Source organism: Triticum aestivum, chromosome 3B, assembly GCF_018294505.1.
Source record: "Triticum aestivum cultivar Chinese Spring chromosome 3B, IWGSC CS RefSeq v2.1, whole genome shotgun sequence".
In the NCBI taxonomy this organism is placed as follows: domain Eukaryota; kingdom Viridiplantae; phylum Streptophyta; class Magnoliopsida; order Poales; family Poaceae; genus Triticum; species Triticum aestivum.
Window position 1 is genome coordinate 687,257,936 of NC_057801.1, and position 16,523 is coordinate 687,274,458.

The 16,523-nt window shown below is 48.9% G+C and overlaps 2 protein-coding genes across 2 annotated transcripts; both read right to left on the reverse strand.

Annotated features, from left to right (window-relative positions):
* Positions 1-6,332: 6,332 nt before the first annotated feature.
* LOC123071749 (BTB/POZ and TAZ domain-containing protein 3) lies at positions 6,333-9,366 on the reverse strand. The gene is made up of 6 exons (XM_044495334.1): positions 9,153-9,366; positions 8,195-8,522; positions 7,960-8,090; positions 7,521-7,827; positions 6,980-7,293; positions 6,333-6,576 (listed from the first exon to the last, which is right to left on the reverse strand). The coding sequence occupies exons 2-6, from the start codon at positions 8,495-8,497 to the stop codon at positions 6,429-6,431; spliced, it is 1,203 nt and encodes a 400-aa protein (XP_044351269.1). The 5' UTR covers positions 8,498-8,522; positions 9,153-9,366; the 3' UTR covers positions 6,333-6,428.
* Positions 9,367-9,939: 573 nt separating this feature from the next.
* LOC123071748 (LETM1 domain-containing protein YLH47, mitochondrial) lies at positions 9,940-15,709 on the reverse strand. The gene is made up of 15 exons (XM_044495333.1): positions 15,520-15,709; positions 14,389-14,945; positions 14,001-14,289; positions 13,471-13,617; positions 13,297-13,385; positions 13,118-13,210; positions 12,694-12,820; positions 12,490-12,554; positions 12,202-12,370; positions 11,668-11,835; positions 11,438-11,485; positions 11,108-11,227; positions 10,713-10,795; positions 10,473-10,588; positions 9,940-10,386 (listed from the first exon to the last, which is right to left on the reverse strand). Exons 2-15 carry the CDS (start codon positions 14,922-14,924, stop codon positions 10,310-10,312), a joined length of 2,127 nt encoding a protein of 708 aa, XP_044351268.1. The 5' UTR covers positions 14,925-14,945; positions 15,520-15,709; the 3' UTR covers positions 9,940-10,309.
* Positions 15,710-16,523: the final 814 nt, after the last annotated feature.

Genomic DNA, 16,523 nt, shown 5'->3' on the forward strand with positions numbered 1-16,523 from the left:
GCCACGCCCTGCCAACAGCCCGACGACTACGCCCGCGAACGACAACTCAAGGAGTTCCGGCGCGCCAACGGACTCTGCTTCAAGTGCGGAGACCAGTACACTCGTGATCACCGCTGCAACACGCAGGCCCAGCTCCTCACCATCCAAGTGGGCGCATACGGGGAGCTGCTCACCGACGACATCGTGCACGCCCTCGACCTGCTCGATGCACCCCAACAAGAAGCACCCCCTCCAGAGTGTTGCACAATATCAGCGCACGCCCTGGATGGCTCGGAGGCGCCAAGCACAATCCGTCTCCGCGCGCTTGTGGGCAACCAAGTTATGCTCCTTCTACTGGACTCTGGGAGCACCCACAGCTTCGTCAACAAGTCGTTCGTCGAGCGCGTTGGGGCGACAACGCAAGAGATCGCCACATTGGATGTGCGGGTGGCCAATGGCGACCGACTAACCTGCTCGCGCCAAGTTTCGGAGCTCCAGTGGTGGATGCAGGGCCACACGTTCTCGACGCCGATGTACGAGCTCGACACAGGCGCATACGATGGAATCCTAGGCATGGACTGGTTGGAGAAGAACAGCCCAATGACTTGCCACTGGCAAGAGAAATTCATCTCCTTCCTGCACGAGGGCGAGACAGTCAAGCTACAAGGTGTTCTTCCAAAGTCGACACCCACTCTCGCAGCGGTGCAACCGGCAGAACTATGCAAGTTGATCGCCGGCAATGATATCTGGGCAATGGCCATGGTCGAGATGCAGCCCCCCAAACCAAGACCACGCAAGCCTTCGCAGACGCCCATCAACGATCTCCTGGAAGAATTCAGCGATGTGTTCACCGCACCCACCGGCTTGCCTCCTCACAGGCAGTATGATCACGCGGTCACATTGGAAGATGGAGCCCAGCCAACAAACACACGGCCCTACCGCTACTCTCCATTGCAAAAGGACGAGATTGAGCGGCAGGTCAAAGAAATGCTCGACGCCGGTGTGATCACGCACTCGGTCAGTCCATACGCGGCGCCAGTTTTGCTTGTGAAGAAGAAGGATGGCACCTGGCGATTCTGCGTGGATTACAGGCGTCTCAATGACGTGACCGTGAAGAACAAGTTTCCCTTGCCCGTCGTCGACGAGCTACTCGATGAACTTGCCGGAGCGGCTTTCTTCTCCAAGCTTGACCTGCGCGCAGGCTACCATCAAATTCGCATGCGCGAACAGGATGAACACAAGACAGCATTCAAAACTCACCACGGCCATTTCCAATTCAGAGTCATGCCATTCGGGTTGACAAATGCTCCGGCCACGTTCCAATGCCTGATGAACGCTATCTTCGCCAAGTATACCCGTAAGTTTGTCATCATTTTTCTTGACGACATCCTTGTTTTCAGTGAGACACTCGAGGACCACTTGGAACATCTCCGCATCGTCCTCAACTTGCTCCGCGAGCACCAGCTATATGCCAAGATGTCCAAGTGCTCGTTCGCGCAAGATCACATTGATTATCTGGGTCACGTCATCTCCAAGCAGGGCGTCACGACTGATTCTGAGAAGACAGACGCCATGGCGCAGTGGCCTACTCCAACCAACGCCACCGAGCTCCGTGGCTTTCTGGGGCTCACCGGCTATTACCGCAAGTTCGTCCCCCACTACGGGATCATTGCCAAGCCGCTAACCCAGCAGCTCACCAAGAAAGGCTTTGCATGGCCCGAGTCGGCGCAGCTCGCATTCGACACGCTCAAGAAGGCGATGGTGACCACGCCGGTGCTCGCCCTTCCCGACTTCAACAAGCCATTCTCCATCGAAACCGACGCCTGCGACACCGGCATCGGTGCCGTGCTCGTCCAAGACGGTCACCCCATCGCATACTACAGCAAGGCGTTGGGCGTGAAGAACCAGAAGCTCTCCACCTACGAGAAAGAGTTCTTGGCCGTCATGATGGCCGTGGACAAATGGCGCTCTTACCTGCAACGCGGGCCGTTCACCATTGTCACGGACCACAAAAGCTTATGCACGCTTGGGGACCAGCATCTGGTTACCGATGTCCAGCGCCGCGCCATGTCCAAATTGGTCGGCCTCCAATTCAAGTTCCAGTACAAGAAGGGCGTCGACAACAGCGCTGTGGATGCTCTCTCTCGCGTGGGCAGTCACTACAGCGCCAATGCTCTGTCCCTCTGCCAACCAACATGGATTCAGGAAGTGGCCAATTCGTATGCCACGGATCCAGATGCCCAGGAAAAGATTCAGCAGCTCGCGCTGCACAGTCCGGACGACGAGGAGTACGAGCTGTACCGTGGAGTCATTCGCCGTCGCGGGCGGCTGTGGATCGGCGCAAACACAGCCCTGCGCACCAAACTGATCAGCGCTCTGCATGACAGTGCCGTGAGGGGCCATTCTGGCTCGACAGCAACTTACCACCGAGTCAAGAAGTTGTTTGAGTGGAAGGGTTTGAAACATGATGTTGAAGATTATGTGCGGCAGTGCCAGATTTGTCAACAGGCGAAGCATGAATTGCATAAACCAGCGGGCAAGTTGGCACCCCTGCCCATTCCGACAGCCCCGTGGCGTGATCTGACAATGGACTTCGTCGAGGGCTTGCCCAAGTCCGAAGGGTATGACACGATCATGGTGGTTGTCGACCGCTTCACCAAGCTTGCACACTTTGTGCCCCTGCGACACCCATTCACGGCGACACGAGTGGCAAGAGTGTTCTGGGACAACATCGTCAAGCTGCACGGCATCCCCTCCTCCATCGTCTCCGACCGCGACAAAGTGTTCACCAGCGTGCTTTGGCGGGAACTGCTAGCCAGCGCGGGCACCAAGCTCCTCTACTCCACTGCCTATCACCCCCAGACGGACGGACAAAGCGAGCGCGTGAACCAGTGCATGGAGATGTACTTGCGCTGCGCTGTTCACGACACTCCCACGCAATGGTGTCGCTGGCTGCCCTCTGCAGAATTCTGGTACAACTCCTCTTTCCACTCTTCTCTGGGTTGCTCTCCGTTCAAGGCTCTGTATGGGGTGGATGCCAACGAGGGCAGCATGGCAACATGGCCGGCAACACAAGCATCATTGCCGGAAGGGGAGCAGTGGGATTGGGCACTGCACAAGGAAAACTTGCAGGCACAGCTGACTCGGGCGCAACAGAAGTACAAAAAGTTTGCAGACAGAAATCGCACTGAGCGCGTCTTTCAGGTTGGGGAGCAAGTACTGCTGAAACTGCAACCCTATGTGCAGAAATCGGTGGCCAGCCGCCCGTGCGCCAAGCTGGCGTTCAAGTTCTTCGGACCATTCACCATCAGCGCCAAAATTGGTCCCTCGGCATACAAGCTGGAGCTGCCGCCCGACAGTCGCATTCACCCTGTGTTCCATGTGTTCCAGCTGAAGCCGTTCACACCCAATTATACACCGGTGTTCTCCGAACTGCCTGCGACCGTCGACTTATCAGCAGTGGACTCTAACCCAGTTCAGATTTTGGATCGGAGGATGATGAAGAGAGGAGACGCACCAGTGGTTCAGGTGCAGGTGGCATGGAACACAACTCCTCCGTCGACAACCTGGGAAGACTATGAAGTTCTTCGACGTCGCTATCCACAGTCACCAATCTGGGAAGACAGTAACTCCGAAGAAGGGGCCGTTTCTCAAGGCGGGGAGAATGTCACCCCGGTGCTGCATACCACCGTGTGACTGCCAGTTGGCATGCCAAGTGTAAGCGTGTGTGGTCCCACCTGTTGCCGCATAGGACCCGGGCCAGTTGGCGTGCGTGGGTACTTAAAGCCTTGGACAGGGGCGTGTATCGGTATGTGGAAAGAAATGAACTAATTCCCTCACCTACCCTCTCCTCTGCTCATCCCCTTCTCCAAGCTTCTCCCCCTCCCCTCTCTCGATCCGATCCAGCCTACTCTGGTCCCCCTCAACCAGATCGGGGCGTTACACCGCTGCTCGCAGCCTCGACCACCTCCGACGACCTCCCCGACGAACGGGCGCGCCGGGACTTGCCTCGTGGTGCTCCTCCGACGACGAAGGAGCATCCGGCCTTCTCCTCCTCCCCTTCGCCGCCGCCTGCCGCGGCCGCGGCCACCCCGGCCTTCTCCTCCTTGCCTTCGCCGCCGCCTCCCGCGGGCCTCCCCGACCCCGAGGCCGCCTTATCCTCCTCCGAGCTTTCGGCGCCGACTGCCGACCCCGAGGACCCGAGCAGCGCCAAGAATTCTCCGACGGGGCCCACACCGACGCCCTCCTCCCTCCAGCCAGCAGATCCCCCGGCTCGCGTGGCCGTGAGCGACGGGTCGTCGTCTTCCGCTAGACATTGGTGGAACTTCTCTGGCAGGGTGCGACCAAGGGGGCCGTCGCAGTCGCACCTTCCCGTCTTGGTTCACGGCGCTCAACTTCCCGTCCCCGCCGCGCGTCGCAGCATCCACGAGTCCATTCAGGCGCTCCGTAGCCAGGGACCAAGGGTATTATTATCTTTTCTCACTTTGTGCTTGCTCCAGTAGTATCGCAATCTTGAATGCTGTTTTCCCTACTGTTCTGAAGCGTGATTATTCAGCATCCTGCTTGTCTGTTCTGAATCAGAAAATATTGGGTGTTCCTGATTGTGAAAGATTCTATGATCTTTTGGGATCTTAATGCTCTTCTGTGAAAAGATGCATTACATATTTTTTTCATATATTGTTTTCTTTTGCGGCTGGCAAACCTTAGAACTGTGCTACAAACACACCTTCTTGTCTGCATGTGCTCAAAGTGTATCCTATTGTGTTCCTTGTGTGGTTTCTGTATTTGCACAAAGATGGATAGTACCCTGACTCTTGGCCCTCACCCGTAAAAGAAGTTTAGTACCCTGATTTCTCAGTGAGTAATTAGTGGTGTATAACTTACGCAAGATTCTTCACTAGTAGGTGATGGATGAGATGGTTTCTTGTTTATCTTTTCCCTGTACACATAATCTTCCAGTGAACCCTGCATTACTCTGCTCTCTGTTTATTATCTTGTTCGTTTCGGGAAATACATGAACCTGCATTGGCTAGGAGGCCCCATATATATGCATACATATTATATATATGGCCTCAAAGTAGGCAAAAGTTAAAGAAAAAGAGCTCTAGCCAGTTCAAAATTGTTTTTTCTGGGCATTGATCAAGAGAAAGGAGAGAATAAAAACAATTTAACCCTTGTACATTTATGAATTAATTTGCTAGCAGGCTGCATGCATCCTGCAGAGTTTCTAGTAAAACTGTGTATATATACTGCTAAAAAATGCTGCTGCATTCTGGATGCTGATTGGGATAAGAGTGGCAGCAGCAGGGCATGGACACATGATATTTCACTGGAAAATGTAACATGGCTCATTTGATGCCATCCAGGGTTTGTTCATCTTAAAGTAGAAGAGACCTGGTTTCTGTCTCAATGTTTAGTTTCTTCTCTTATGCTGCTTGTGGCCAGTACTGTTTTTTTTTTTAAATCTGTAAGCTATTAAGTTACTTGCTGTTTACTACAGTACCCAGATTGCATGGTTTCTGTTCTTAGAGAGTAGTTAGTTTAGCTGAAAGCAGTACTATCGATATCTTAACTCTCCCTTTGCTTTATATCATTGATTGGTATTGCTTTCGGCCCTTGACAGAATTTGATATGGTATGTGGCATAACAGTAATGTTTTCGCTATTGTGCAGCTTGACTCAGTTGGCGTTGAGAAGGTGATCGGCCTATTCGGCTTCTCCCTATTCAGATCCCTTTCCCTCTTGCCCTCCACCGCGGAGCGCGCTGCGAGCAAAGATAACTTGACCAACACACAGAGGATCATCCTTGTGCTGAGCTTCGCTTTGATCTGGGTGCTGGCTAGCGTGGGGCTCTTATGTGGACTGCACGGCAAGTCCAACTTCGAGCAGGCGGTATGCAGGCTCACTGCTCGCCTAGGGATTCTTGGACTGACACTACTAGTGGTTCTCCACCTCACATGGATGCTCCCGACCGGCACCTTTGCCACTGTCTGCTTCTACGTCTTCATGTTCGCCGCTGTCATACTTCACTCAGTGTCATGGAGTCTTCATGTTCGCCGCTGTCATACTTCACTCAGTGTCATGGATAACGGTAAATGATCTTCTCTGCTCCATAGTAATCAATGATATGTTGGCTGACTACTCGCCTAGGTACTCTTGCGCTAACACATGAACATTAACACGTTTCCACTGGAATTGCAGAGCTACCTAGTTGGCGAGGACAAGATCGAGGAGATTGCAGCAACAGAGCAGCGGTAGGCGAGGTCAGTAGAAGCGCATGTTAACCACCTCCCATGTGCAAGCTAGAATGTCAAGCCCCCTGCCAGCATAGTCATTGACCATGGCAAAAGCACCTTCTGCAGTCGCCATCATCTGTAACTCAACTCAAACCTAGATGATACACACCTGTACTTACTGTCACTGCTCACGTTATTACTGTCGAACTACACGTCAAGCTCCAATTGGCTTGAGGGGTGAAATTTTTCTCGCTTTTAGGACGGAATCAATTGTTCCTTTACTCCCTAGGACCTTACACACCAATAGGACCCATTTGATTTCTTCTTTCTTGCTCCGATGCCGCATTTTATCCTTAAAATGCCTGCAACATGTACAAATAGTATACCAATGAAGGGAATACAACAGAAATGCTGAAGAAGTGGCATGGTATGCGTACAGCAGTAAATTTCCTATTGTGGTCAATTGAGTCCAATTTCTTTTCTGGAGCATATGGTGTGTGAGTGAGGAAGGCAACTAGAAATCTGATGTGTTCTTCTTCCTGGTCTTCTGAATTTTAACTGCTATGTTTGTCTGTCTGGTAAGTCCACCTACCTTCAGTTTATGGAGATGAAGCTAGTAGGGGGTGCCCCATTTGGAAAAGAGGGACTAAAAATATATTCTGAGATGGTATGAAAGCAAGCATCTGTTGTACTACGTAGTATTAACCTAAAAAACTTGTGTGTCTGAATGAAATGATCCTGACCAACAAAGACAAGAGACCTCACCTGCACAGAGGAACCCTGCAGGTGCCTGGTGTGGAACACATTCGCGAATGCAGCTCAAGAAGCTGCCACATGCGCTTGCAGTTGGCGCAGCCACGCGGCACCCGCATTTTGCATGCCGAGAAATGGCGCACCAGCAACTCGATGCCCTTGCAGGCAGGAAACTTGCAAACAGCCTGACTGCCCTTCAGTTTCTGATCCCAGGGACCAATTGTCCTACAACCGTCTCGGCATATATGAACAAGAGCTTCCATAGCTTCATACAGCTGAAGATAAACCTTCTTTTCCTCCAGCCTTTTAGCTCTTTCTTGCCTTCTCTGTGTCAAATTCAGTTTTGAGAACAATGATTATGAACCATGACAGTATGTAGATGTGCAGCTACAAAAATTCCGTCAGCAGGTATAAGCATTCTAGGTGTGTGCGTCATGTGGAAGATCATACACATAACATATAGCAAGACGAGTAATTCGAACAACCGAGATGTTGCGGGGTGGAGCAACTAGTGATTAAGCCATAATAGGATGCTCTGTTTCAGAGAACTCACTGTGTCCACTTCAACAAGAAACTCAAGAAGCTCTTGCTCCAGGCTCGGGTTGGCCCGTCTCATCACTTTCCACCCTTCTGACAGAGAGATGGTCTTGAAATCTCCAGTGATCATACGAGTACAGATGAGTGAGAGCCTTGGTGCGTCACATAGCCGTGCAAGTTGTAGAACGTCCACCGCGTTATCAGGAGCGAGAAAAAACCTCTCGAGCTGGTCGGTACAGACGATCTTCAGAGATTGTACCGAGTAAACATGAGAGAGTACGAGCAAATGAAGGGCGTATTTCTTCATCTCATCCTGCTCAAAGCTTCACAAGAGAGAAAACGACATGAATGTAAGGTTCTGTCATGCTATCTCTTGTGGTCAAAGAAGAGACCATACTGAAAACTCTGAAGAAACACAAACATTCAGGCATGAAGAATACAGTTCACACTTATACCGTGAAGAATACAGAAATCTGATGAAGACACGGACTGCTTGAGATGGTACACCGGAAATCAGGATGTTTCTGAGACCATCTTCCACTCTAGCTTCTTCCAGCATACTTCTCAGAACGGGAGATCTGATGCCCTGTAGGAGACGAGACCAAGATCTTCTTACATAAGATCAAAACCTGCCTCTGTTCTAGTGGGTGTGAGGCCATTTCAGGAAGAGAGGCAGAAAACTGTACTCACAAGAATGCATGAATGCGATAAAATCTCGCTCCCATCATCCGTCGACACGCGGACATCGGCTTGATATCCTTCCAAGAATAGCCTGTTCCAGCAGTCCTGGACCTCCTCAGGGACATGAACACAACGAGTCTCTTTTGCTTTCCTGGAAGCTCTCTGCTTGCCATAAGAAGTTCCAGGTAATGGAGGTGGATCTGGCACAACTCTGGTACCTGCCAAGGTACCGCACTCGTAGATATCGAACGGGCCGTCGATCGCACTGCTGTCGAAGAAGGGTTGTGAGGAGCCTGACTCCAGGGGCGCCATCAAAGGTGTGCCTCCTGCTTTGACCCTGCAGGCCAAAATGATCAAGAGAGAAGACAGCTGAGAACACAACCTGCTCAAGTTTTTGTAGTGCCCATACGGCAGCGCAAGTAGTACTTTCTTTGAAGCAAGGTTCAGGAAGAAGTTGTTATAAATAGATAGAAGAAACCAAAGGCATAACGTAAGGCAAGTGATTCATTACTAATTACTCGATATCTTCAGCAGATAATAAATAAATTAATTAATGAGTACTGTGTTTCAGAAGTTACTTCATACTAGTAATAGTGAGTTGAAGGAAAAGATGCACAGAATTACATCCATGTGTTTCTCTCCTGAACCCTGAAGGAAATTGTAAGAATTTCCTGTCCAACTGAACATCACAGAGGCCATAAACCAGGGAATCAGACTAGTATTTCTGAACTCTGAGGCGTTCCATGAGACTTCCACTCCCCAGAAAAAAGAAACCGAGAATTGCTAAAATGTTGTCAAATTTTGAGCTGATCAGATGATTCTCCGCTCAGATATTCTTCAGCTCCTCACTCAAGAAGAGCCATGGCTCCCAGGTCCTTGGGACCATCAGAGAGGGAAAATCGACGGGGAAGAAGAGAGACGCGAGAGGGGACTTGGGATTGGAACAAATCGAAGCTTGCGTGCTCACCTGAGATCGTGCTCGAGTGGTCGGAGTCGCCGGAGCCTCTCTCTGTAAAAGCGACGACGGGAAGAGAAAGAAGAAGCTGGGCTGCACCACTACCGTCTCTTCAGTCTCCACTATTGCAGAGCTTTTGAAGCCTGCTTGTGTTGTCCTTCCTGCTTGGCCACACGCCCACGCAGGCCGGGGGGAGGGGGCCACGTGCTGCGTGTGGCTGACACGAGTCCCCCACAGAAGGCCTGGCCCCGCATGTCACTGCCCGCCACGGCTGTGAAGTGATGAGAGGGCAAAAAGTAGGACGGAGCCGACTCACGCATATATGTCTTCACGTGGAAAGGACGCGCCGCCCGGGCCAGTAGGATCGCGCCACGTGGCCACACGCCGGCGCCGCCCACGGCACAGAAGACGCACACTTTCTCACAGGACGGTGGCCCCACGGCACAGAACTGGAAGGTGGGCCTACCAGTTCAGTCCGCTCGTGTGGGTATGGATGCGGAGGCGTACTTGTCCAAGTGGGAGAAAGCGGACAAGGAAAGGAGTGGCCTGCTCGGCTCGGGTCACCGCCCTCCGTGCGTGCGTGCACGGCGGATGAACAGCTACCGATGAATATAAACCCGCCCTCGGATCCGCAGCAGCAACGCGGGTCAGTCAAAACGATACTACATTATCCTCCCCTATCGGCAGCGGCAGCAGCAGCAGGAGGATAATAAACAGTAGCAGTACTGGAACCCTGGGCTACCTCTGTGGTCTTCTGGAGGCCCCGGATCCGGATCCCGATTCTTTCTTTCTTTCTTTTTGTACTATCTTCCGTGTAGCCGACTAGGAGGTGGACCTCTCCGCTTGTCCCGTTCCGGCGCCGAGGCTTCCGGTGGGCGGCGAACCAAAGCGTCCGTTTCGACGGCGAGTTGAATTGAATCACACGCACGGCACGGCGCGGCTGGCGGCCGCCGCTGCCATCATCCATGACACACGGGGCGACAGTGACGGGAGGGTCGTGCACAGACGTCGAGGCAAACCGTGTGCCGGGGAGTGGAAATAATTGATGAGGGTTCACAGCGTTTTCACGTGTCTAGGCTTCAGAAAGAAGATTAGGCCGACGGGCCACGACGACATGAGTTACAAAAAGAGATGGTGATTCTCTTGATTCTTGGTGCCAGATGCCGCCGTCAGTCATCGTCGTCGGGCTCTGCCTCCTCAGCTTGTGTGCCAAGCCTGATGATGTCCTCAACCAGGATCTTGCCGTCTGTGATCCAAGCGTGGACACAGCAGTACGTGTCAATACGGTCAAGCAGTATCGACAGGAGCGTGGCTATCGTGTCCTAAAATTACCTTTATCTTTGGAGAGGCTCCCGATGAGCTCCTCGATGCCTGCACTGTCCAAGTTGTGCTTCAGGTACGCGGCCGCGGCTGCCACCTCCTCCGAAGTGACCTTACCGTCACGGTCCCTTCAGGAAATCATCATGATGCCACAATATAATATGGTCTCATGTTGATAATACTCTACTACGAGATCGTAGTCTCATGTCGTCTAGACTTGTCTACATAACAAAAAAAAAATCAAAGAGTTACCTGTCCAGAAGCTGCCAACCATCACCAATGGCCGTGTCTACATCATCTATTTCCTTTGTCAGCTCCTTGAGCATGGCATTTATCTGCGAGAAAAAGCAGAACACACCAGATGTTACAGGTCAGAGATGGCCAGGATGAAGAAACAGACTGGTAATTATCAGGATAGTGGATGTTCGTTAGAAACGGGAGAACCTCAACTCATGACAACCAAATGGGTTCAATTTCATTTTTGTTGACCCTACAGACCTACTGCACTTTTCAAAGATCTGATAAACTAATAAATACGTACTGTACTTCACATTTTTTTTCAAAAAGGGGGGACTCCCCGGCCTCTACATCAGAACGATGCATACGGCCACATAAATAAATAAAATAGGTTCAACAATGAGCAATACCTTTTTCATGAGTGCCATGGATACCGAACTTCTAGCGGAATTACTCCCCTTCGCAGCTGTGTATGCCTCATTGGCATCCTCTGCTGTCGAACCTTCACGCAGTGAGTTGTACAGTTCTATCTGCACAAGAAAAATAATGTTTTTGAGAGAATGCGAGCAGGTAGAGATCGTCAGATAAAATCCACCTTTTTTTCCAGATAATAATAATGAGATAAAATTCATTAGAACATATATTAGTGAGCTGGATGCAACTGCTTAATCTTATTGTGAAAAGTTGAAGGTACTGGTTAGCCTTATTGCGGATAAGAAAATAATATGCGCTAGATTCACCTCTCTGTGCACAAGGCTTAGGAATTCTTGACGCTCCTTGCTAGTTGACTGCAAGAGAAACAAATCAACAAACAGAAAGTTTCAGTAACTACTACTACTTCCGTCCGAAAAAGCTTGTCCCTCAAATGGTGCTAGATACATCCATTTGAGGAACAAGCTTCGGACAAGCTTTTCCGGACGGAGGGAGTATCTATTAACAGACATGTGCAAGCATTCTATTGAAATCTTACCGATGCAGAAGACAAAAGAGCTAATGCCTGACTAACTTTGCAAAGCTCTTCCTGTTTCTCTAACATTCTCTTTCTTGCCAGATCACCAGCTTCCTTGACACTGAATTTATTGCACGACCCGCCCTTGTCTTCCAACTTCACCATGTCCTCTTCTTCATTTTCTTCTTCCTGCAACGTGTAAAGAAACTTTTCAAGCCAAAAAGGCAGCAGAGAATAGACAGAGGAAAAGAACAAGAAACATTAGTAGTAAACTCATCAATAGCAGTGGGCATACATGGAAAATGGACTCCCCTGGCCCTACTCCCCAACCTAGAGTAGCTAAGTGTGAAAGTAAAATCAACCCTTGTTCTGCTGTTCATACATGGCTTTTCTGGTACGAAATGGGCCACTTCAAATAGGTTCGTTGCTCCCGCCCAGAATTCGATTAATCCGTCATTGGGAACTGATATGCCTTTTAAGTTTTAACTATAAAAAGGTGAACTGAAGTAGAAATAATGTTACTCCCAAGTAAATATTGTAGATGACTTAGATGACCTTGATAAGTTTATCTTGCATTTTCAAGAACTCCAACTTCCTCTTCCTAGCTGAAAGAGCATCTTCAGATGGCAAGCTAAGACCCACACTTCCGAATATGTTGTCAGGAAGGGATGATAGTGTAGCTGCAACATCCTCAGGCTTCATCTTGCCAGAAACTGTAAAAGCTCTACAAAAAATATTATAACCAGTCAATGAAACAGGGCATGTGCCAGCTTTACAAAGTTCATATAGTTGTCACACGGGACATTATTTAGAGCAATATATAAATCAGAAAATTTCAGTCACCTAGATAGTATAAGTAGAGAAGATGGCGCCTCACAGTGGAGAGACAGGTCCAACCAATCTTGCAGCTGCGCAGAGGCAGAAGAAGGTAAGCAAACATATTCTCCTCAAGTGATAAAACCATCAACTATTGACTAGCAACCATTGTTGAATAGGAAGTGACTACAGGCATCTATTGTATAGTAACTGGAGAAGTTATGAGATCACCTCTTCACGCATCTCTTCTACTGGAAGCAAACCAAGGTGGCCTCTCTCCCTGCAGGCCTGACGGAGTTCATTTTCACTGAGAGAGGCTACACCTTCTCTCTGTATTAATATATCGTCATCTTTTATACTAGCCAGAAAAGGAGGCAGATTAGCAACTCAGCTTTCGCTCTAATGGCCCATTTCTACAAATTTATGACTGCCAGAACCGAGCAATCAACAGTAATCAATATACTGGATGTTGAAATGACAAGAGGAACATATATGTCATACCAAGTTGCAAACGTAACTCTAAAATAACCAGGGGATCACACATGAACATGCTACTGCAAACTTGATCTGCAATTCTCCCTCATCATTCTAGCACTATTTTATTCTTCTAGATATAATAGACACCACTTGTGGTGTGACATATAGAAACACTCACCATTTAAGTTTTCTTCTGAGCATAAATCGCAAATAATTGTTTGTCCCATATGACTGGATCCCCATATACTTGCACATATTTACTAAACGTGGCCTGCAAGGTTATTATGACATGAACCTAAGCATCATTACATATGAAGAGAAAAGGCACAAATGAAAAAGCATAAGTACAACAATAACCTGCTCATATTATCCAAGGTTAGTTCATCACTGAATAACTTCGCAAAACCCAATATTTCACCGTTATCAACATATGAGCCAGTCCTTACCTAACCATTGAAATCTCACATAAGTACCGAGTGATCCAAGTCATGCAGAACAACAATGAAGTAAACATATGGGGAAGTCTAATACTTTCTTAATGAACTGCTCAATATCCTCTGCCTTTTGCTTATTCTCTCCACTACGTGTAAACTTCACTTCTTTTGTCATTTCGTTCACAATGTCCTGTAGAAACTTGGCATATTCCATCCTTGCTTTGAGTTTCCTTTTTAGTGCCTCCTACCATTGGTCACGTCACAAGAGACAGTAAAGTATCACGGTGTTTCTTCAGAAAAGCATGCCATTATTTGTTTTAAAATAAATAAACAGAATGACATAAATATGACGTGTCTTCCGAAAAAATGGAAGTAAAAAAATAAAAATAAAATAAATGTAAGTAACTACTCCCTCGGTCCCAAAATAAGTGTCTCAACCTTAGTACAACTTTGTACTAAAGTTAGTAGTACAAAGTTGAGACACTTATTTTGTTATTTGTTCCCTGGTACTACTAGTATTTAACCACCTAAATTTCCATCCGCACGGTTCTTTCATTTGTGCCACAATAGTTGCTTTTAGAATTCAGAAGAGAACAACATCAGTTATAGTGGGCACACTCCACATACCTGTTCTTTCATCCTGTCCTTGAATGTTGACGGTTGCATGTTTGGGAATATCCTTAGAAACACAGGCAACAAAAACTCCATGAATGGGACTACGACAAAAACCGAAAAGGGAACCAGCTTGAATATGTCCGTGGTTGTACGGGTCAGCTGGCCCCTCTCTCTTCTCGAGAGTCTTTTCCGATTGGCTAGCTTCAGTAATAATCTGGACGAAATCCTAACATCTAGCCACAGCAGTCGCAAGCCAAGCCAATAGTGCTGCATAGTTGAAAAGAACTCGTCCTTCTTCTGACTGAAATTATAGAGTCCAATCAGCCCTAAGAACAAGTGGTACTTCCTGAGTAACAATATTCAGTAACTAATCTGAAATTCTGAATCAGCGCATATCAACCTGCTCATGGAAGCCGCTCTTTTCATTGCGGGACCAATCACAGGAACAGTTTCCCAGAACTTCTGTTTAACAGATGACTGTTCTTGATTCTTCACTTCGGGTTTGACTTTGGCAGGACCTAGTTCTACTGTAGAGTCCACACAGTCTTCCGTTAACACGTCTTTCTCTTGCTGTCTATCTTGATCGTCCTTGTGTTCATTGCCACTGTCAAACTCGGGTCTTCTAGCTGCATTAGTGCTTGCAAACCGAAGAGTCTGCCACATAGCACTAGATCGGGACGGTAAAATAACTTCGCGCCTTCCTTTCCTAGAACCACGGTCAACTAAACCACGTAACAGCTGATGTTTAGCCAAAATTTCCAATCCAGCCCCTTTATTAGTTTCATGATCTGAAGCCGACTTCCCTGAATGGACATCATCTGACATGCCATTATTACCAAGAATGTTAAGATTGATGGTAACAGATGTTGGGTTCTTCTGGCAGCTCAATCTCCATATGATACAGTTTCTTCCTCGAATGATCGCTTTTGAGCCCATTTTGCTAGAACGATCGACCAACTGCAGAAGAGCAAGATAAAACTTCAGATGATTTCAGACATTAATGTTCACATGGGTGATGAGTCCCAGCAGTATAACAGTATTCCACGCATCAAATGACACCATTGAATATCATGATCTGAAAAAATGCCGGTAAGGCAGTGACGAGCATACGGTCCGTAAACCAACATCGATCATCAGTTATGTTATGCAAGTGTTTTCAGTGCAGTTTTCAGATAAAAGGCAACCCGGCGTTAGAAACCACATGACTGACAGGGAGCAGCAGAAATACAATCAGTTTGACGGCATATGTTAGGAATGAGTGACTCGGTCTCTGAAGTCTGAACTGCTTCGAGTTCCCAAGTTGTCACAACAATGGACAGAGACAGACATACTGAAATGGTGGGCACACATGCATTTCTAACTGAACTGAGCACACGCGGTCTCTAGCTGCATCGAGCAATCGAGTACAGCACACTGCTGCACGCCTGGCCTGACGCCTCCGCAGCTGCAGAGGCAGAGCAGCATATATATACCATACACGATTATGCACTCGAAAGTTCAAATGCGGAAGACAACGACGTCACCTCCTCACCTCGCCTTGGTCAGCTAGCGGCGGCCTGGCGGGCAGGTGCGGAGGGAGTGGACGGTGGAGGAGCTCGCGCGCTGCGGCGGCGCAGCCTGAGAAGGAGCGGCTTGAGGAAGAGGAAGGAAGCACGTGAGTTGCTAGGTCTTTTTCCCCGTCCCCGGGATGGGAGATGAGGAGAGGTGGCGGCGGTGGGCGGCGGCGTGTCGGCTACAGAGATAGGCAGGCGAAGAGCGGTGGCGCAAGTTTTTTTAGAGAGAGAAGAGCGGTGGCGCAAGTGGTGGAACCGACTAACTACTAGAGAAACTGATAATTTTGCAAATCACGGCCCAATTCACTGACCTCAGCCCATGGGCCAGGTCATGCCATGGGTCTTTTACCTTCACTGGACTCTATGCAAGTGAGATGGATCCCAAATGTGGGCACGGCTCAGTTGGGCCGGTTAGTAGTCTTAAACCTACTGGGACATTTCTTCAGGCAACAAAGCTCCCATCCCTCGATCTACAAAATAAAACCTCGGTTCTGTTATGACCCTGAATACTAATCACTCGATGGGTCATGGATTCAATCACGGATACAAGTTTCTATCAGCAAGAAAGGGGATCAAGGAAGCTAGAGCTAGGGAGGTGGCAGGAGAGAAACGTCCAGCGGCGGCCGGTTCAGGTTCCAGTTCATCTACTTTATAAGAGGGCGTCCTCACTAGCTTATATAGCTCACCCATGTATTTTGTTCCGTGCTTTTATCTATAAAGTAGGGCGAGAGCATGTTTTATGAAATATTATTAAGGTCCCCACCACCATCCCTCGTCCTACCATCTTTCAATTCATAAATTCATGGGCTGCTCCTGCTCACCCGGCTTGCCGTCATGTCATGGCAAAGCATGGGCCTCGGCCAAGTAAAATTTGAATGTGGCATAGACCCCTTATGGGACCTCCTATTCCCCACCTTGTGCGGTTGAAAGCGAGGAATCACGCACCCCTCCTGTGCCCTAGCATGCATTTTGGGCAAACCCA